Source organism: Pantherophis guttatus, chromosome 2 (assembly GCF_059756535.1).
Source record: "Pantherophis guttatus breed Tessera chromosome 2, ASM5975653v1, whole genome shotgun sequence".
Classification (NCBI taxonomy): Eukaryota; Metazoa; Chordata; class Lepidosauria; order Squamata; family Colubridae; genus Pantherophis; species Pantherophis guttatus.
The window spans coordinates 24,598,531-24,621,267 of NC_142064.1; the positions used below are offsets into that span (position 1 = coordinate 24,598,531).

Here is a 22,737-nt window from a genome sequence, read left to right on the forward strand (position 1 = left end):
TAGTACATAAAATTATTCACTACAATGTCCTACCTGTCAATGACTACTTCAGCTTCAACCACAACAATACAAGAGCACCCAATAGATACAAACTTAAGATAAACTGCACCAAACTCGATTGCAGGAAATATGACTTCAGCAACAGAGTGGTCAATGCCTGGAATGCACTACCTGACTCTGTGGTTTCTTCCCGAAACCCCTGTAACTTTAACCTTAGACTGTCTACTGTTGACCTCACCCCATTCCTAAGAGGTCTGTAAGGAGCATGCATAAGCGCACCAACGTGCCTACCGCCCCTGTCCGAATGCCCCCCTTTTATTTATAATACATTTCATTACACTGTTATCTTCCCACCCAATAGGTGGTCCCTATTTTTTCTACTTGCATTTTTTTTTTGCGTGGTTTCAGACTGCTGGGTTGGCAGAAGCTGGGACAAGTAACGGGGATCTGTTACATGGCACTAGGGATTCGAACCGCTGAACTGCAGACCTTTCCATCGACAAGCTCAGCATCTTAGCCACTGAGCCACCACGTCCCTCTGCATGTATTAATAACCATGTTTATATCTATATATCTATCTATATATCTATATCAATATATCTATATCTATCTATCTATATCTATCTCTGTTATCTAATACTGCTTGACAAAATAAATAAATAAAATAAATAAATAAATAAAAAAACCTTGGCAACTTTAAGCCTGGCGGACTTCAACTCCCAGAATTCCCCAGCCAGCAAATCTATATTTCTATATCTCTATCTATCTCTATCTGTCATCTAATACTGCTTGACAAAATAAATAAATAAAATAAATAAATAAAATAAATAAAAAACCCTTGGCAACTTTAAGCCTGGCGGACTTCAACTCCCAGAATTCCCCAGCCAACAAATCTATATATCTATTTCTATCTATATCTGTTATCTAATACTGCTTGACAAAATAAATAAATAAAATAAATAAATAAATAAATAAACTTTGGCAACTTTAAGCCTGGCGGACTTCAACTCCCAGAATTCCCCAGCCAGCAAATCTATATATCTATCTATATCTATCTATATCTGTTATCTAATACTGCTTGACAAAATAAATAAATAAAAAATAATAATAAAAAAACCTTGGCAACTTTAAGCCTGGCGGACTTCAACTCCCAGAATTCCCCAGCCAGCAAATCTATATATCTATCTATATCTGTTATCTAATACTGCTTGACAAAATAAATAAATAAATAATAATAATAATAATAAAAACCTTGGCAACTTTAAGCCTGGCCGACTTCAACTCCCAGTTGAAGTCCGCCAGGCTTAAAGTTGCCAAGGTTGGAGTCCCCTGCCATAGGGAGCAGGCAGGGGTCGAATGGCGACCTAGGCAGAGCTGCAACCGTCGCTCTCTTCCACCAGCCGCCCGTTAATTCGCGCTGATTCCACGTGGCCGGACGCCTCCTCTCGGCTCTCCTGACCTGAGGCGCTCTCCCTTTTCTCGCGGAAGGCTGGCACACGCGAAGCTATCGGCCGGTCTCCCCAGCCCGGAGGTGGCTTCGCTCAACTGCCGGCGTCGGGCGAGGCGGGAGCCGCTCTTCGCCTTCTCCTCCTGACGGCTTCGTTCCCGGGTCAAGCGAGGCAAGCGAGGCCAGGGCGGCTCTCGGGAGGCGAGGAAGTAAGTTGGAGTTGAGCCTGGAAGGACTGAAGGGTCAGGGAGTGTCCTCTTCTCCTCATCTGCATGAATAAGAAAAAAAAAATTTTTTTATTTCATGTTTATTTATTCATTCTTCTTCTTCCATATATGAATAAGAATTATAATACATTGCAACGTATCACACAAGGATTGTGAAAACCTGACCTGAAGGATGGGGAAGTGAAGCTTTCCCAAGGCGGTTTGCCTTCCAGCCAAAGGTGCTAAAATTTATTACGCCTCTTATTTGGCATCAAAACAATAAGCAGGAAACTATTCTTGGGAATTAAGGCTCAGGCGGCAACTGCCCTATTTGTCTTGACTGGGCAATTAAAGATAATACAGAGCCGCATCTTCCTAATATGTAAATATACACACACACACGCATGTCTGTGTCATCCTCACCATATCCAGGTACGCCTACAGGAAACATAGGAAGCTGCCTGTGGATGCATGTATTTTTGGGATAACCTGAATTTTATTTTAACGTGCTTGATCAAGTGTTTAAGGGTGTGGTGTGTTTGTCTTAACTAGGTAGGTCTGAAATTCTGTTACTGTAAAATTTTTCTGTTATTATTATTACAATTCGTTTTGAATCCAAGTTAATATCATTAGCAATGTTGTTTTTCATTTGTAATACTAGTTTTAGATTAGATCCTGTGCAAAGTTTCTTTGTGAATGTAAAATTCCTCTAAATATCCAGTATTTTAATTATCTACAAGCATCCAAGAGGAATCCATGTAAGGAAACCAAGTTCTGTGAGCTTCACAGATGATGCTTTAAAATAGGTCCATAATTATTGCAAAAGACTATTGCGTGGAAAGAAATATTTCCTAAAGAGGGGAAAATGTTGGGGAAAGGAAATACCTGCAATGATGTTGTACTATGTATAAACTACTGGAAGGATAGTTTGCACTATCAATATTAGTAACTGTAAAGCAGAGAAATCTAGGCACGGTAGAATGTGGTATTGATAAATTGTACCCTTAATTGGGATTAAATGGCATGATCTTACTGTATTGTTATGTGCCATTGGCATAGTATAATTTCATGGCATTAATCATCCAGCTAGACAAGTGTCATTGGTGGAGGCATTATCAAACTTTTCTGTTTCCTTCCTATTCCTCCTCTGTGACTGAGAAGCACAGTCCTGTTACTTATTTAGTGTGTGCATTTTGTGGTTTTGCTTGTATCACTTAAGGATGTGTCTATTCTGTAGTAGAGAATGAAAGCAGGAGTTCTGTTCAGCAACTAGAATCAACTAGATCAGTCTTCAGTTCCAATAATGTCCAGTCAATGTTGAATCTTTGCAATCATATTCTCTCAGTTTTGTCCTTTTAGATCTCTCAACTTGGTTGCTGTCATAATCAGATCTCATCACTGCCCCAGTTGCGTCAAGTTAAAACATCTCCTGGATATTGGGTACATTTGCCTCATTTTGAATTTGTGATTGTTTTATAAGGGAAAGGGCTCTCTTTATGAATGCTCCATGAATGGAAGGGTTTTGAACTTATTTCTTCATGAAAGGGCTGTTTCAGACTTGGCTCAAATGTATTCACAATCATTCACCTTGTCCTTGTTGTATGCCATAGTTCACATCAGGTATAGACAATCTGAATCCATCTGCACTATGTAAATCCCCTCTAGTAGGTTGTTGTCATGTTGGCTTACTGAGGTTGAGGGTTTTTCAACTTCAGTAACTTTAAAATTGTGGACTTAAAAATCCCAGAATTCCCCAGCCAGAATTTCAATTTCCCATGCTAGCTGGCTGATTCCGGAAGTCTGCAGTCCATATGCCTTAAAGATGCTGAAATTGAGAAACACTGGCTTTGCAGAAAGGAGTTGTAATGGATAGCCCATCTCCTAAAAAAGATGGGTTTCTTTTGCTGTTCAGCTTCCTGAGATTTGAAAAAAACCCTATAATATGTAAAAAGTATTTATGAGGTTTCTCTGATAATCTGTGATTGACTATACTACATGAAAATAGATTTGTTCCAAGAGGTTTAATGAGGATGCATTTTTCTGCTTGTTGTCCTGACAACTATGATTCCACTGAGATGTTGATTAATTCAGAATTAGCTCATCAGTAGAAAGAAGTAGAAAATAATATCTGGGATCAGTGGCCTGGGATTAACTAAAAGGAACCCATTTCCAAAATAGTGGGGTGCTGGATGCATTCTGAGATCACATTGTTCTTAAGAGAAGATTCTGGAAATGATTGTTCATCATCAAGAAGAATTAAGAGTTAGTATTGTATGGAAAATTCAAGTTTCTTGTTTCCTCTCCAACAGGGATACCAAATATCAGTTGCAAAAATCTGGGTGACCATTAGATGGTAGCAAAGAGAAAACTGTCTATTTTTTAAAAGGTGCTGCTGACCAAATGGGTCCTTACATTTTGCCTTGAAAGAAAAGACTCCTCATTTGAGATTAATCGCCTGCAATGGTGTACAAGATATCCCAAAGGTGCTTTTTCAAGAGGCAACTGAACTCTCTGGTTTTTCTTTGAAGATGTTTTGCTTCTCATCCAAGAAGCTTCTTCAGCTATGACTGGATGGTGGGGAATGGAAGAAGAACCATCCAGTCAGAACGGAAGAAATTTATTGGATGAGAAGCAAAACATCTTCAAAGAAAAACCAGAACATCCAATTGCCTCTTGAAAAAGCATCTTTGGGAAAACCATAACCTGGATGACTGAGAATCTCCATAGACATTTAGGTGTACAAGATGGAATATTTATTTGAAGAGTTAGAATCTCCATCTCTTTTTCTTGAAGGACTAAGCAAAGTCACTGGGTTTAAGCATTCTTAAGGCCCCTCAAGTGGGTAGAATTAGTGTTATCCTGGTGTAGCTGAATTTGTTAGCTGACAGGGCTTTTAACATATTTTTACTGGTCCCACCTAAATGCGTTGTGAGAAAAGGATGTCTGTGAATCCAACTTTTGACTTGGTGTACCTTATTCTTATCATAGTGAATTAAGATTTGGTGTGATATTACAACTGGCTCAGTACATAATCTAAGTAAAAAATACTAGATCTGCAGTATCATCAGGATAGTCTTTTGCTCCTGGAAGTTTGCTTGCAATTTTCTCTTGCCATTTTAGTCTTTATCATAACTGGGAAAATCAACTGAACTCTTCATAAGTCTCTTTTCCTTCTAATATAGCTACCAAAGCAATGAAGGAGTCAATTGACTGTATGCACTGAAAATTTCCACGCCTCCAAATCTGTTGGTCGCTCATAGAACTTTGGGAAAACTTGCACTGATTATTTAAGGCAGAGTCTCAAACACAAATTGTCATGCAGTTTATTAGATTATGTGATTTTCCAGAACTATGTAGCCTGTGTTTCTTTTGCTGTTGTTTACAGTTGTTAATACTGTAAGTAGACCAGACTCTCAGGGAGTTCGTCAGCTTGTAAATTGCAAAATGAATGTAAACAAATGCATTTTAAAGGAGCTGCTGTGATTTGTGCAGGCTGGCATCGGGCGAAAGTTTAAGCAAATCCAGAATGGATTAGTGAGTGAAAGAAATGCCATGAAGAGTGTGTGATCATGGATATAAAAATAGCTTTAGCTCTTTTGAATCTTGGGATCCAGAGTACAGTATTAGCTTGCAGACACTCGTGCCCTTTAAATACCGGGTAGTAATCTCAGAATTCCTACTGTAATCTGCAACATTTCCTTGGCATTCTGAAGGTAGTGGAGATTGCTTTTCTGTGGGATCCTGGGGTCTGCACTGCTCAAATGTTGGGCCTTGATATAAATGGGCAAGGTAGATTGGTGCTAATTGTAACCGGCATGGGCTAAGAAGAGCGTTGGTATGTTTTTGTGTATTCAGGGGAAATATATCTAGCAAAAATACTGTTAATAGGGATTATCTTTCTTCCCTGCATGACCATCCAGTTAAAAGCTGCAAGAGCTTTTCTCTAATTCTAGTAGAGCAAGATTTCTCTGTTCATAATACTGTAGTCTTGTATTTCAGGGAACTAAGTTTATGGATATCAGAAAGCAAACTCTTTTTCAAAGAAATATCCAGGGTTAAACCAGAGACCATGTGCAATCTTAGCTTTCATATTTGGCTGCTATAGTAGGCACATAGCTGCAGTAGTAGCTTTTTGTAACAACAACATCTCTTTTGCTGTCACCTAATTCTATTCGAACCATACCTTACTTTTTAAAAACATACTTCTTTTCTCTTTGGTCACATCTTTTAGTTCTTCTTTTCTTTGGGCTAAAATATTATAATATAGCAATTGGAGCTTGGTTGATGAGCGTGATAAGCCTTGTACTTGATTGAAGTAAACTGGGGTGAGAATAAGTGGAATGAATGCTTAGGTAATAGTTCAGTGTTAGGTGAGATATTGGATGGCTCATGGTTCTTTAATGTATTAATGGGTAAATGTAGAAGGAATGGTACTTATGATATTAGAGATGTGATACTTGAGGATACGAATGTTCAGTATTTTGGTATGCAGATTTTATTGTACTGTTGGCTGAAAACCCACATTACTTGAAGTAAAATGTTCCAAAGATTGTATAATGGAGCTGGCTGTATGGGTCTGGAAATTAATATACTAAAGAGCAAGATAATTGTGTTTGAAAAAGAAATGTAGATGCAAATGGCAAAAGTTGAGTTGATGTGTAAATTCTGCAGGTTGGTAGAATGTTTACTAAAGAAGGGGAAATATTAAGATATGCAAATACTATTAGAAAGGTAACTTATTATAATAAAGGACAGTAAGGGGATATTGAAAAGAGTGAGAATGGCTATTATAAGAGATCCCCTCACTTCCATTTCACCTTTGGTAGAGTAGTGGCAAAGATACTTCAAAGAACAAGTGAAAATGTGGGCCAAGGAAAAGGTTAATTTAAAATATTTCCTATTCATTAGAACCCCATTTGGGGGGACTGTGTATTTTGTATTTCAAAGAGATGGGAGAACGGTTGGCTAGTGTGACCAAAGGAAAAAATACAAACATGAGAGGATCAGATGAGGAGGAGGATGCAGCTGTGTGATTTTTTTTATGTCAGGCTGCTGCAGCTTTTAAGAAAGGAGCATGATGCTTAATAACTCTATTTAAATAAATAGAGCCTGCGTTCTTTCATGTTTTTGTATGCCTTGAAAACAAAGCAATAGCTCTTTTGAAGCCTAACTTAAAATCAGATATTGATTGAACTCTACAACTGGAGTTAGATGTTACCCTGTTTCCCAGGATTTGATTCTTAAACATTATATTGAGTTTAAAACTTGCAAAACTTCCTAGGTGAAATATATGCATTAGAAGGGAGCAGGAAAGAAAATAGAACATTGAAAACTCTAAAGCAGGGCTATCAAACTCCCGGCCCATAGGCTGGATGTGTCACATGCTGGCCACGCCCACGCCCGGTTTAATGAAGGGGAAAAAATGTCCCGAAATGTCATGTGACACCGCTATGACGCCGCGAGTTTCACACCCCTACACTAAAGGATTCAACTGGTCAACTTGTTAATTTATATTATTACTATTACATAGTTAAAGCATCAGGCAACCAGGGGACTTGTGAATTCTAGTCCTGCCATAGGCGCGAAGCCAATTGAGTGAACTTGAGGCCAGTTCCTCTCTGTCATCCCCAGGAAGGAAGCAATGGCAACTACTTCTGAAATCTGACCAAGAAAATTGCAAGGACTAGTCCAGGCAGTCTCCAGGAGTCGAAATTGACTTGAAGGTATGCACATACCCCAAATTATTATTATTACCGTGTTTGCAAGACTTCTCTGCAGTGTTCCATAATCTACTGCCCTCTCTGCTGGCGAAGAAATATGGGAGTTGAAGGCCGTCATGCCTATAAGATATCTTTTTAAAAAAAAAAAAAAAAATTGATTTATATGCCGCCCTTCTCCGGAGACTCAGGGCGGCTTACAATGCGTTAAGCAATAGCCTTCATACTTTTGTATATTTTATACAAAGTCAGCTTATTGCCCCCACAAACTGGGTCCTCATTTAACCTACCTTAGAAAGGATGGAAGGCTGAGTCGACCTTGAGCCTGGTAAGATTCGAACCTGCAGTAATTGCAGGCAGCTGTGTTAATAACAGGGTGCTTTAAACCACTGTACTACCAAGGCTCTTATGGGGAAGACATTGCCGCTTCATTTTTCCCCTAGGGGACTGCTCTGAAATTCATGCTTCTTCAAAAGAGCACAGAAATCATTCAGCTAACAGTCAAATTACTGCTGTAAATTACTTCTCCTTGAGTTAAAAGCAATGAAACTGATATAACTGCATAAGGCGGCTGAAAACCTTGCCAACTTCACCCAGAGATTAAAAGCTTGTCAAAGAAATATCATTAAAAGTAGAAGGTTGGTAATTGCAATGCAAGTTACATCAAAGAATTTGCTTGAAATTGCTATTTTTCTTCAGCTGCATTTTTACAGTGCAGTTGAAAACTGGATGAGATGTGGGCTCACTTTATATAGCGATGGGTAGAAAACCTCTCCAGAAATTTGAGGTGCTTTAACAAAATAAGATGCATTTTAAGATACAGGAGAATCAATATGGTGTTAATGGTCTCCTTGGATGCAAGGAGAGAATTATGAGTCACTATAGCTTGTGTTCCTAAACTAGAAAACAACTATCTTTGTTTTGAATTCAGGAAAATACATCTGTTCCAAAATATACATGTTTCTAGTGGTATCCACAGCAGATTAAAGTGAAATAGAGCTCAATTTAGCATAATTAAATTAAACTATGCTAAAACTCTTGGAATTTCTTAATGCAATTTGAAAAAAAAAAGAAAAGGAAAATAACAGAATTATAAACATTTATTTTTGTTTTTCATGCTGTAATAATGAACATTGAATTCATTCAATGCAACTAAGTTGACATGAAATAATTCACCACAGTTCAAACTTTGGTAATTCTGTATAGGACGTAAGACCTTATGTACTGCAATGCATTCATTTAAAGTAGGGATTGGAAACTGAATCCACTCCATGGAAGAGATTCAGCACTCCTATTTGACCAGGCAAACTAAATGGTGTCAGGATGGGGCATTGTGATTGGAAGCTAGACCTGTCATCTTCACCCAGGATGCAATAGTATTGGCTGCTTCACACAGTCATCCTCTGGGAAAAATGTAGGTAGCTGCAGCAAAACCATTTCATTGATCCCAACTGTCTGATATCTTTCCTCTTAAAGAGGCACTGGTGATTGAATTTATTTGCTTGGTTATTCATCAGATTTATTTATATGGCCACCCATCTCAACGGAAGTGACTCTGGGCAGCATACAGTAACCAAATAAGACAATATATATATTTTAAAAAATCATTAACACATTTTTAAAAAATCAGTATCAAAAATAAAATGTATTTATTTGTCAAATTTATTAACCATCCATCTTACCACATGGCAACTCTAGGCAGCTTACAATATTAAAAAATAAAACTATATAATTTATAACAATATAAATACAATACTATAAGATTGACCTAGCTAAAAGGAAAAATAATAAAAATGTACTCTGTCTCAATCCAACTTCAATTCATACAGTTTTGACCACAAGGCAGGAGCAAATATGCAGTGTTAGTTGAAACTGCTTTAGTGAAGGATGATGGAAGGCAAAGTTAGATACAAACAGGTTGGGAAAGTATATTACTTTATAAGCCAGATGATGATCCTAGCTCCAGATGTCTCTGAAACAAATCTGTTGTTAAATATATATAATAGATTTTATTTACTAACAAAAGCTTTACTGCTATTCATACAAAAATATCATTGTTTAAAATATTTTGTATTTAAAAAGCGGGCCCCATCTTACCACAGGGTAAGTCTTACAATTATCAGGGGCCCAGCGATAAGTATTATTTTACCAAAACTCTACCAGATGATACAAGGGGTAAATGCTGTATTTATATAAAACCTGAATATACCTGTGAAGATCTTGTTGTGATATATAACATTCACTCTCCCTTTTTGGAATATTTTACAAGACAAGTGGCAAAAGCTGAGCACTCATTCCTCTTTTTTTTGCAAAAACAATTTTTTATTTTAAAACAGAAATAAAACATAAAACCATCATCATTCCAAACCGTTACAGACAGTCTATCAATCGGTTAACATCCTTTTGTGCTCAATCCCATCTTCAAAATATCAATATATGACCAATGCTTATTTTCATAAAGAAATATTTCACTTATTTTATCTCAACTTCCACTTCATTTCTCATATTTATCAGCACTCATTCCTATAAAAGGAACAATACAGAAGGTCATGGATCTTGACCATTTGTTGAGTGAGTGACCTTTTGAAGTTATGACAGGACTAAAACTGGTTCTCCCACTGCAGACTGCTGCAGCATCCCTGCAGTCACGTGAATAAAAATTTAGGCACTTGGCAATCAGCATGTATTTCTGACTGTTGCGATGTCCCAGGTCAGATTAACAGAGTTGGAGGGGATCTTGTACTTCATCTAGTCCAACCCCCCTGCCCAAGCAGGAGATCCTACACCATTTCTGACAGGTGGCTTTCCAGTGTCTTCTTGAAAGCTTCCAGTGATGAAGCTCCCACAACTTCCGAAGGCAACTTCTGTTCCATTGATTGATTGTTCTCACTGTCAGAAAATTTCTCCTTATTTCTAGGTTGAATCTCTCCTTGATCAGTTTCCATCCATTATTCCTTGTCTGGCCTTCAGGTGCTTTGGAGAACAGCTTGACCCCCTCCTCTCTGTGGCAGCCCCTCAAATATTGGAAGACTGCTATCATGTCTCCCCTGGTCCTTCTCTTTTTTAGACTAGCCATGCCCAGTTCCTGCAATCATTCATTGTGTGTTTTAGCCTCCAGTCCAGATCATGTGATTGCCATTTTCAACATTCCCAAACAGCATGTGACAAGTAAAATTAATTGGGGAAACTGGATTAGCTTAATGACTGTGTGATTTGATAAATGGCTGCGGCAGAAATATCATAAAATTGGGTGTGATTCACTTAATGATCACCAAGAGAAGTTAACAATTTAGCAACAGAAGTTCCAGTTGTGGTTGTAAGTCAAGAGCAACCTATTCAGAAGAACATGACTCATTCTTTATCTGTTATTTGGTTTATTAGATTTAAATGCTACTTGACTCCAGAATTACTCTGAACAGCTTATAATTAAAATAATCATCATCATCTGAAAAAAATACCATCTGTGGCCATACAAGACAATTCCATATACTACAGAAATAAAGCACACCCAAGAGCTTAGGGGGGGACAACCAGTTTTTTTAAAGAGTTATGGAACCATTACAAGTGGAAGCCAGTCAGATCTTGAGAGGATGCTACTTCACGGGACAGGTGTCTCCACAGTCAAGGTGCACTTCCTGAGACCCAGTAAGTGGTCTTTGGGGAACTAAAGTCACCAATTCTGCCCGATCTTCCTAGAGGGGCAAAGACCATGGAAGTTAGTCCTTCCAAGAGCCTGGTGCTATGCCACGAAAGGTTTTGTAGGTGAGAGCCAGAACTTTGTTTTTATTTATTAATTCAATTTATACAGCTGCCCATCTCATTGTTATGACTTTGGTGGCCAACAATAGTTAAAAACACAACATAGCAACAACATAACAATAAATACACATGATAAACCATGAGTAGCCATCAACATAACCTGATTTATGTTGTATCTAGAATTTCACGGGCAACCAGGGCAGCTCATGGACCAGAGGTATCACATGGCCATACTGAAGAATGCCTATTGCTGTATGGACAGCTCATTCTGGACCAGCTGTAGTTTATGAACATCTTCAATGGTACCCTCAACGTTTTGCAGTGATCCAGCTATGAGGTGATGAAGGCATAATGGCTATCAAGGCCTCATGATCCAGGAACAGATACAATTGGTACACTGTAGAGGTCTACAAAGTCCCTTTTGGTTACAGCTCCTAGCTGCTGTTTAATCAAGAGCTGTGAGTCCGAGGCAATTCCAAGATTGCACACCAGTCTCAAATGATTTAAGTTCTAGCCCCATCCAAACCTAAAAGTGGGAAATCTCCAGCTCTAGGGATCCCTAATATCCATAGTCACTTGATCAGACTGAACCTGAATCTGTTCCTCCTCATCCAACTCACACAACTTTCAGACATAGGAATAGGATGGAGATAGCATCATTTGGCTAGATTGGGGTTGAAACATACAGCTTGGGTATCATCAGTTTTTGATGATACCCAAGCTAAGCAGCAAGTGACTGCAGCCAGTGGCTTCATGTGAATGTTAAACAGAAAGGGAGAGAGCATTGAACCAGAGCCAGCCTGCAACGGGTCAGAGTGCACCATCTCTCTTCTTATCAACACTGTTTGCACAGTGTTGGTAAAAAGCACTTGGACAAACAGTAATTAGAAGAGTGAGAAGAGATGTCCTACAGGCCTGCATGAGAGCCCAGTGCATCTCTAGTAGTTAAGGCACTGGCTAGGAACCAGGAGACTGTAACTTCTAGCCCTGCCCTAGGCACAAAGCCAGCTGGGTCACCTTAGGCAGGTCACTTTCTGTCATCCCCAGAAAGGAGGAAATTGCAAACTGCTTCTGAAATCTGGCCAGCGAAACTGCTGGGACTAGTCCAGGCAATTGCCAGGAGTCAAAACTGACTGTTCTGACCTAGGCTTCCCCAAAAAGCACGAAGCAGAATCCTGGTCCCAACAAAACCCCTTTTATTAAACAAACAGTGAATTCCTCTCATTCATCTTCAGCAAAATCTTTCAAGAGGGAATTTACAGTCAGACCTTATCTGGCTTGGAGAGCTGCCAGACCGATATCTTCAAAATTTGGCAAAGAGTCTCCGAGAGTCACAAACCAATTAGGTGAACTAATTGTCTCCTGCAAACTCCACTCCCCTTTCTCTCCTCTTTTATTCCCTCTGGGAGAGGCTATTCATCATCCTCCTGTGGCCTTACTCCCAAGTCGACCCTTGTTCTTTAGCTGTTCCCTTCATCTGGCAACTCTGTGCATGCGTACACTGGGAACAGGCTCCATCTGTTTGTCTGCCTCACTGATGTCTGACTCCAAAGGCAGCTGATAACTGGCATCCGGCCCTGGCCCCCTCTCTGCGTCAGACGCAGAGCCCTCATCAGAGCCTTCCCCAGACTCCAGGACTGGCCCATGTTCTTCCCCAGTGGCTCTCTTCACTGTCCAAATCTGCTGCCAGCTCTGCTGGCCGCTGGTAGGCCACAACACTGACTTGAAGGTATGTGCCACACATACACACACAGGCCTGCAGGACAAATGGACCATACATATTAGGATTACATTTATTTATGATTGTTTGCTTCCCTGAGATAGTTTGAGATGGGTGTCTATGTAAATGGATAAAAAATAAAAATAAAAATAAAATAAAATAAAATAAAATAAAATGAATGAATGAATGAATGAATGAATGAATGAATGAATGAATGAATGAATAGCATCTCTTTCCTTTTAGGAAGGCATGCAACCCACAATATTTGGAGAAGTGGGAATATGAAAGCAAGCTATCTTCTAAACCGAAGATGGTTGAAATGACAGCCCTTCCTTTGATATTTCACTGACCTTTCATGTGACTTCATTGGTAAAATACATTTTGTTTTCTCTTTCCCTCAGCCTCTTGTGTGCTTAAAGTCTTCCTAGCATCCTCTGGTGTCATCCCTTTTCCCTGCAGCTACAATGAAAGGAACACAAGTGACATTTTGACAGCAGAACTTTGCAAGAGTGCCTAAGCATTTCCAGGTTGGAGCAGAAACATTGCTGACCATTGCAGCGTTCAGTTCTTGGGCTGAGATCTGAACCAGGAGAAGACCTTCCACTCATCACCCCTCTTTGATGTGATCAGCTATTCTAAGGGATTAGAATGTATACAGAATCATCAGCCCTGGATTTGTGTGAATGGTTGGAATCTTGAAACCTGAGTCCTCGGAAGTATTAAATTGGGCGCTCCACCATTCCCTGCTTGGGAGATAGTGAGTTTGTAGCTTTGATTGCAAATCTTTCACTAAACCTGCATGTCACAAGCACTACTATCTTCTTTGGCAGTTAAAATGGGTAATGAACATTGGAGGAAATGAATCTACTTTAACTATCGACTTTAATTAGAAGAAACTGGCCATATCTTGCTACCACAGAAATTTCATATAAACTCAATACTGAACTGATCTTGAACTCATGGCTGCTTCTGCAGCTGCAGGTTCTCTTTTAAGATTTCCTTGGAATCAATTTATTATATCCCATGGATATGTGTATTTCCCTAGACCATGACTATGGTTCACTGCAATGGAGATCCAGGGAGCCATAGTAATGCTAGGTGGAATCATGAAGATAATGGAGGGAACCATACTAACGAAGTTTTGAACACAGAAGATGATCCAGGCAATCAACACCAGCTGACCCCATTTGAGAAACTTATTCTAGATATGTCCCAGAGTGAAAAAATAGTAAAAGAATTAACTCTGGGCAAGAGGGTTGGGTTTTACAGCATCAGAGGTAAAATTGGAAGTGGGAACTTTTCCCAAGTGAAACTTGGAATACATACTCTGACAAAAGGTAAGAACAATTCAGTGCGTGGAACTTGAGCTATGGAGAGTTCATGTAGGCCATGGGTGTCAAACTCGATGCATCATGTTGCCATCATGTGATGCTTCGTGATACTTTTCCCACTCGTGGAGCTGGGGTGGGTGTGGACTGCGCATGACGTATCCGGCCCACGGGCCGCCAGTTTGACACTCCTGATGTAGGCCAAAGAGAAAACACAACACAATGTTGTATGAAAAAGTCCTGTGTTATGTTTCTCCCATATGTGTACTGAAAAGGTATGTCCTGAAAGCAGTAATTCAGAGTGAATCGTCCCACTTAATGCAAAAGCTGAAAGATTAACATATTTATTGGCTGTCCTTTTGTGCAAACTCCTGAAGGAGACCTCTGCTAATATAGTCTCTCTTCCAGATTTCCAGTGCATATTATTTGTCTGATCAGTGTAATTAATTAAGAGGGCCAAAAATGTGGGTAGTTTTTAGAGTATTTGGAATATGAATGTTATTTTGTGCACAATAACCTGGGATGATCTTCATGAAGCTCTTGATGAAGCTTCATGAAGCTGAATCACTAAGTTTCATGTAAGGCAAAGAAATTGTGACTGTTCTTTAATTTACAGGTTTGCAAAGTCTTTATTAACTGGCAGCCTACATTTCAATTTTCACATAAATAAGCTTGCCTCTGTTCAGATCTACGTAGGCTGTTTTTGGTTGTTGAGCATTTCAGAAGAATCAATAACTCCAACTGAAGTAAACTGAAACATGGGAATAACTTGTAAGGGCAGCCCAAATTGTGTGTTTTTCTTTCGTCCTGTGTCTAATGCAGAAAAATTGGGCGAAGCATATATATTTAGACTTTTTAAAAAGACTTTAGAATAACTTGATTGTCACTTTGAATGTACACTGATTGGCATACATTAACATGAAATTTCATTGCATATAGGTCTCAAAGAATTACCACCAATATACGCCACATAAACATGACAAAATAAATGAATACAAAATTATGCATATACCCACATATATTAAGAGAAACAACACAGTTTCGTTCGGATGTATACATGTACATGGCGAGAAAAACAAATCTTGCGAGTTTACCAGATGGATGGCATAGGGAACAAAGCTGTTACAGAATCTGGTAATCCTGCTAGAAATACACCCAGCGATGGATTTTCCTGTTACACAAGCAGGCTTGGATGTTCATGCTGGAGGACTAAATTAGGTACAAAAGTCTTTGTAATCTCCACTACTAATCTTTGGATATGATAATCATAAGCCCAAGATAGCTAAGTACAGTATATATCCAATCACATACCAATCACGTCAAGCTTAGTTGCTAAACATCAGCAGTCTGAGGATTATGCACAAATTGATCAAGATCTGCTTGCGTTACCTCAATTCAATCTTTTCTAATTTTTTCCTTTCTAAGTGGCAAGACCTACCTCACATGGTGTCTCAAGACCTCCCTTAGAAGCTGATAATTGTGTTAAGTAATATGTGTTCAGGTTCATGTAAAGTTGATTTAAGTTGGATTGTGGTAAAGAACTTTGAACGAATAATTTATGATCTCAGCTGACAGAATTCTTCTCAATTTGTTATTCTTGAATAATGTTTTGTACTATTTTTCTTTTCTTTGCTAAGCGAGAGATTAGTCATGTTTCCTAACAATGTGAACATCAAAATGGTATTTTCCAGAAAAAGTAGCCATCAAGATCCTGGAGAAAAGTAAATTAGACTACAAAACCCAGAGTCTCCTCTCATCTGAAATTACTAGCATGGAGAAGCTGCACCATCCAAACATTATCAGGCTTTATGAGGTCATGGAGACCTTCTCCAAACTGTACCTGGTCATGGAGTACGCTAACGGAGGAGAGCTGTTTGCTAAAATCATAATAGATGGGAAGTTATCGGAAGAAAAGAGCAAGCACGTTTTTGCTCAGATTGTGTCTGCCATTAAACACATGGTGAGTCCTTTCTGTCTGGTGTTGATGAGTGTGGTAGCTCAATAGTTCTGGAGGACTTCTGGGGACATTTTGGTGTTTCCAATGCCTTCACAGTTCTCGGGCTGTGTTTTTCATTGAAAGCAGAGAATGCAAGACAAGCTTTCCCTATTGCTGTGATGTGTTGATCAACAATTCTTTCATGTTGAGAACTATATTAACTGTTAGACAAATTGTAATTGTGATTGAAGGCCAGGTATTGTAGTTCTCTGCCTTTCAGTCTACTCTTTGGGAAGAGAACCTTTAGTAAATCTCTGCAGGTCAAAGTTGTGCATGAGAATGAAGTACACAGGGCACTGCAATTTATTTTATATTTATTTATCCCATCATGTTTCAGAATGCAATCCTGCATTACTCAGCGTGCTCAGTGCTCCCTAATTCTAATTTCTAATTTCCTTAGCCTCTTCATATATTCCTAAACCATCTCAATCTGCCTGCACCCAGAGTATATGGCCAGAACTGATTGCATTCTTCAGTGTTTCGCAGCCTGTCTTCCGTTTTCCTATATTGCTTATAGTATCATAGACTTGTACAGTTGGAAAGGACTTTGGAGGTCTTCTATTCCAAGCCCCACTCAGAGCCGAAATTCTCAGATCATTCCAGACAAATGGTTATTCGATCTTGAAAAACTCAGTCCAGGAGAAAATGCAAGGAAGAGATTGCAATATCCGTTAAGGAAGCTTGCAAACAGCCCTGCTGATAATTTTGCACAGAATTCTTAACATACTTCTCACCACTCTGCCTTAATGCTTCTATTAAAATATCTAAATTTGCATTTTTAGCACAGATAAAAGAGTTTAAACCCTAAAAAACAAATGAGTTTCCTATATTAGACTGTCTGCCTTGGCTTTTTGCTTATATGTATACTTTTAAATTCTACTCTGCAGCATGAGAACAACATAATTCACCGGGACCTGAAAGCCGAAAACATCTTTTATGCCAGTAACACGTGTGTGAAGGTGGGAGATTTTGGATTCAGCACAGTAAGTCAAAAAGAGGAGTCCTTGAACACCTACTGTGGTTCTCCTCCTTATGCTGCTCCGGAACTTTTCAGAGATGAAAATTACATTGGGGTTTACGTGGATATCTGGGCCCTAGGAATCCTTTTGTATTTCATGACCACGGGGCTCATGCCTTTCCAGGCAGACACGGTGGCCAAGCTAAAAAAGTACATTCTTGGTGGGATATATAGCGTGCCACCATTCCTGTCTGAATCTTGCCAGAGACTGATTTGGGCGATCCTACAACCAGTTCCATCAGAACGCTGCTCCATTGATAACATTATGAACAGTGAATGGATGAATGGTGTACAGTATCCCAAACCCTTGGAGCCCTTTAAGCTGGATCCCAAATTTTTGTCCGAGGACAAAACTCTCCAGAAGGAAGAGGCTGAGGTAAAAATCATTTTGAACCATTTGGGAATCACAGAAGAGCACATCCAGAATAACCATGGGAGAGATTACTACACTTCAGTAACTGGGACTTACAGAATTGTTCTTCACCGAGTGCAGAAAAAACAGGCCATGGAAATTGTCCCTCTTGTCAGCCAACCTGAACTCAAGAAAGAAAGGACAAAGAAAAATCTGTGTACCTATCAGGGCCACAAATATTCATCAAAACTCTGTTTGATTTTATAAAGCACCTTCCTGGATTAGTCTCACACAAGATTATTATTATTATTTTTAGAATGTTATCCCACCTTTATTACTTTATAAGTAACTCATGGCAGTGAACATGTGCAATACTCCTTCGTCCTTCTTTTTTCCCTACAACAATAACAACCCTTTGAAGTGGGTTGGGCAGAGAGAGAATGACTTTTTGGAGTCCTTTTGTTTGCCCTGAGCATTTTTGTGATTTTGAAAATGTAAAAAGGATGCCTTAAAGTTTCTAATGTATGGTTTCCCAAAACTTAATGCCAAAGCCTATGCATTCTGTGATTTAATTCCTTTTGTAAGGTATTTTTCAGACTTCAAAATCTATCTGAGGAGAAGATAAAATTCTGTTTTTGGAGGAACACTGCTGCATAGAATTGTCTTGAGTTTGTTGTGATAGATGCAGGCATCAACTGGTTAATGTCCTAAACACAACATTTGCTCTCTTCCCATCACAATTATTAATTTAGGATGGTAATTCTCAACTTTTCATGTCTTTTATCACATTGCCAAAAAAATCCAAACCACTCATTTAAAAAAGTCACTTTTTCTGACATATCTATTTACAAGTATTCTTTTATTAGTATCATTGTTGACCCATTGCTATAATTGTAAAACTGTTTTTTTTTTTTTTTGTTATCTCCACTTTATTACTTTTATAAGTAATTCATGGCAGCAAACATAGCATTTTCCTTCTACAATAACCCTGTGAGGTGGATTGGACTGAGAGAGATTGCCTCCAAATCACTCAGCCAGCAGCTTTCATGCCTAAGGCAGGACGAGAACTCACAGCTCCTGGTTTCTAGGCCAGCACCTTAATCACTACACCAGGGATGTCAAACTTGCGGCCAGGATGCGTCACACATTGGTCATGCCCAGTTTAGAGACGGGTGGAAAAGTCACAACAAATCATGTGATAACGCTGTGATGATGCGAGTTTGACACCCCTGCATTACACTGTACAACTATACTACCATCAGTATTACACCAAACTGTGTCTCAAAGAAGAGAGCTAGTTGGGAGCTGAAATCCTATTTCCCATGGTGGGACAAGTCTTTCCTTAACATACACTTGTCCCTACATTCAGATAATTGCTTAGCGCATTGTAAGCCGCCCTGAGTCTCCGGAGAAGGGCGGCATATAAATCAAAAATAAAATAAATAAATAAAAATAAAATAATTAATGACAACAGAAGTTGAAGTACTATTTTGCATAAGCCCTAACAATAACATAGGTAATCCTCAATTTACAACCATTTACTTAGTTACCATTCAAAATTACAATGGCAATGAAAAAAGTGATTTATGATTGCTCTTTGCCCTTATGATAATTGCAGCATCCTCAGTCACATGATCAAAATTCGGGCATTTGGCATCCAGTATGTATTTACGACTGCAGCATCCCTAGGTTATGTGATCGCCATTTGTGACTTTCCCAGATTGCTTTTGACAAACGAAGTCAATGGGAGAAGCCAGATTAGCTCAACCATACAATTCACTTAACAACTGCAGTAATTGTGGCAAAAAATGTCACAAAATCAGGCGTAACTCAAATGAGTTTGCTTAGCATTGGAAATTTTGGTCCCAACTGTCGTCGTGTTGAGGATTACCTGTATACCTACGAGACCATCTTTTGCCACCAATAGCCTCCCACCGACCAGTTCGTTCTCACAGGGAGGGACTACTCAGGGTACCGTCAGTCAAATTATGTCGACTGGCGACTCCCAGGGGGAGGGCCTTCTCTGTGGGGGCTCCAACCCTTTGGAATGAACTGCCCCCGGAGATACGGAATATCCCTGATCTCCGTGCTTTCCGCCGGGCCCTCAAGACCCTGATGTTCCAACAGGCAGGGCTAAACATACAAACATGCGAATGATTTTTTAAATGTTATCTAATTCTGGGTTTTATTTAATTGACCAAACTAAGTAACAATTTTAATTAGCAATTTTATGATGTTTGTGTGTCTATATTTTTCTTGACTGTACACCGCCTTGAGTCCTACGGGAGAAAGGCGGTATAGAAATATAATAAATAAATAAATAAATAAATAAATAAAATACCAGGGATGAAATCCAGCAGGTTCTGACAGGTTCTGGAGAACTGGTAGCGGAAATTTTGAGCAGTTTGGAGAACCGGTAAATACCACCTCTGGCTGGCCCCAGACTGGGGTGGGAATGGAGATTTTGCAATATCCCTCCCCCAGGAGTGGGGTGGGAATGGAGATTTTGCAGTATCCTTCCCCTGCCACGCCCACCAAGCCATGCCACACCCACCAAGCCACATCCACAGAACTGGTAGTAAAAAAATTAGATTTCAACACTGCTGTACACCCTGTAAGTGAGACAAAGCTTACTATCTCAAGATCTTTGCAGAAGCCCAATCCTGTTGGAAGATTTCTCCAGACTCATATGTAACAAAAACTCAGGTTGCTTTGCCTTAACACAATTGGAGACCAATGGCTTTGCTTTGGGTTTGCTTTTCTTTTGAGCTCTTTCTGGATTCCGAAAGGAGAGTCACCATATTAATTAGTGGTTGCAAAATGCTGCTTTTGGAACTGATTTAGGTGATTGCACGATTTTTAAATACATCGTTATCTTTTTTAAATACATCATGGGTTTGTTTGATAAATTGTGTGAGTGTTAGTACTTTGTAATGCAATTTTTTCCCCACTCTAAGACTGCAATCAATGAGATTGCTTGGAAGGCTAGTAGTCACTGTGACGGTATCACATATATTGTAAGAGAACGGAAAAATGGGCTTCAGTTATATGGAAGACTTAGAGTTTAATGGAACAAAGAACAAAAAAACTTGTTAAGTGCAACATATTGCAAACCCGCATCAGCAACAGGAACAAAAGCAACTAACCACTGCTGTCATAGTTGAAGTCTGCACTGTCACATGCACAGCCCAACTTGTGGCCTGGCTCACATCTTTCACCCTTTCACAAATTTCCTGACGGTTAGAACAATTAATCTGTGGAACAACTTGCCTCCAAAAGTTGTGAATGCTCCAACACTGAGGTTTTTCAGAAGAGATTGGACAACCATTTGCCTGAAATGATATAGGGTTTCCTGCCTGAGCAGGGGATTGGACTAGAAGACCTCGAAGGTCCCTTCCAACTCTCTTATTCTGTTGTACTTCCAATGAAGAAAGCAAAGTATTGGTGTTTCCAATGGGGATATGCAATTGTGAAATAGCAACTTGATTGCCATCATTCTGGACATAGTATGGCTTATTTATAGGTGTAGAACAATATTGCTCAACCGGGGCAACTTTAAGATACAGACTTCAACTTCCAGAATTTCCCAGCCAGTCCTAAATTCTAGGAGTTGAAATCCATATACCTTAACGTTGCCAAAGTTGAGAAACACTGGTGTAGACACTACAAATAAGGACAGCAGGTTGAAAAGAGTGGACTGCTAGACCAAGAGAGGGTGATATGGAGCAAGCTGGAATATTAGTGGATCTATCCTATCCTACAACATGCAGATATCCAAGAGAGGAAGCATTTATAAAGTTAGAAATCTGGGACCAAGTTGAACATCACATTTTTCTAGTCATCCTATCTCGGGAGCTTGACATGAATGAAACTAAACAGGATGATTAAAATATGTTGCCCCTTGTTGAGGTCTTGAGACAGATCACAATCTGCTTTTTTCTTAGTAATCAGTTTTGTTTTTCTGGATGGGAAACTACATTAACTATGTTTACTCCCAAAGGTGCTTTTTCAAGAGGCAACTGGACTTTCTGGTTTTTTTCTTCGAAGATGTTTTGCTTCTCATCCAAGAAGCTTCTTCAGCTTCAGCTTCTTGGATGAGAAACGAAACGTCTTCAAAGAAAAAACAAAGCCCAGTTGCCTCTTGAAAAAGCACCTTTGGGACAACCATGTCCTGGATGACTGAGAGTCCCCATAGATGTTTAACTATGTTTAGTATATGTGCTCTTCAGTACCAACTCTGAAACAACACATCTGGTTTTTAAACTCAAGCACCATAATTTTCATGAAAACACAGTATTTTTCCATGCAAATTTGTCATTCAATCATCAAATAGCAATGGTAGGAAAAGTCTAAAACCCACTGACTTAGGTAGCTGTATCTCTAGAAGTAAACATTTAGCAAGTCAAGAGAAAGCTATAGTTACTGATGCTCTGGTTGTCTGAGGTTTTCTGACGTCGGGGTTAGCTGAAGTCACTTTTGAGAGGCGGCTTCCTGGGATTTCCCAGCAGGAAAACCAAATGACGCCAAGAGTATGATTTTTAAATCGGGGCACTCCTACCTCATTGGATCATCTAACATGCCCAGGCAGATGGACCAGTTCTTCACCCAGAATTAACAAGCATTCATTAATGCCTGGATGTGATGCTCTTACAAAACATTAGCTGTCTCTGTGTAAATACAATTTTAAAACATGTAATCTGGAAATTCTGTAGATACTATTTATATTGCTCCAAATACTTGGTGTTTAGAGTTTGTAAACTCCAATGGGAGCAGAATCCACAAAGTAGTTATGTTTAATATCCATGTTTTGTGTTAAATCTGGATCAGGGGTGTCAAATTGGTAGCTTGCGGGCCAGATGCATCACACGCAGGCCACGGCCACCCCAGTTCTGCAAATGGGGAAAATGTGAAACGTCACGCGACGGCAACGTGATGCCGCAAGTTTGACACCTGTGATCTAGATCGCATATGGATGTTGCTCCCACTCCATTGAGTTCACAAATCACAGTAACTCATTGTTTGTTGAATAAGTCAGTTAGCTGAATATACACAACACATTATACCATAAACAAATTGCAAACCCCAGGGCTGAGTTCATATCAATACAAAACCACAAACAAGCACATAAACTACATTATGGCTTAGTAAGATATGTGATCTTATGAAGGTTGTAGGGTCTCCATTTTTGGAGTTT

The 22,737-nt window shown here is 39.3% G+C and overlaps 1 protein-coding gene across 3 annotated transcripts; it reads left to right on the top strand.

Moving 5' to 3' along the window:
* The first annotated feature begins 1,406 nt into the window (after positions 1-1,406).
* On the top strand, positions 1,407-18,192 carry NIM1K (NIM1 serine/threonine protein kinase). Of its 3 annotated transcripts, XM_034440823.3 has the most exons (5): positions 1,407-1,656; positions 7,285-7,376; positions 13,251-14,186; positions 15,869-16,137; positions 17,061-18,192. In XM_034440823.3, the coding sequence occupies exons 3-5, from the start codon at positions 13,898-13,900 to the stop codon at positions 17,808-17,810; spliced, it is 1,308 nt and encodes a 435-aa protein (XP_034296714.2). In that variant the 5' UTR covers positions 1,407-1,656; positions 7,285-7,376; positions 13,251-13,897; the 3' UTR covers positions 17,811-18,192. The 3 variants fall into 3 exon arrangements, with proteins under 3 accessions (XP_034296714.2, XP_034296716.2, XP_034296715.2); XM_034440825.3 differs by lacking the exon at positions 7,285-7,376 and having other exon boundaries at positions 1,576-1,656; XM_034440824.2 differs by lacking the exons at positions 1,407-1,656; positions 7,285-7,376 and adding an exon at positions 11,310-11,466.
* The last annotated feature ends 4,545 nt before the right edge of the window (positions 18,193-22,737 follow it).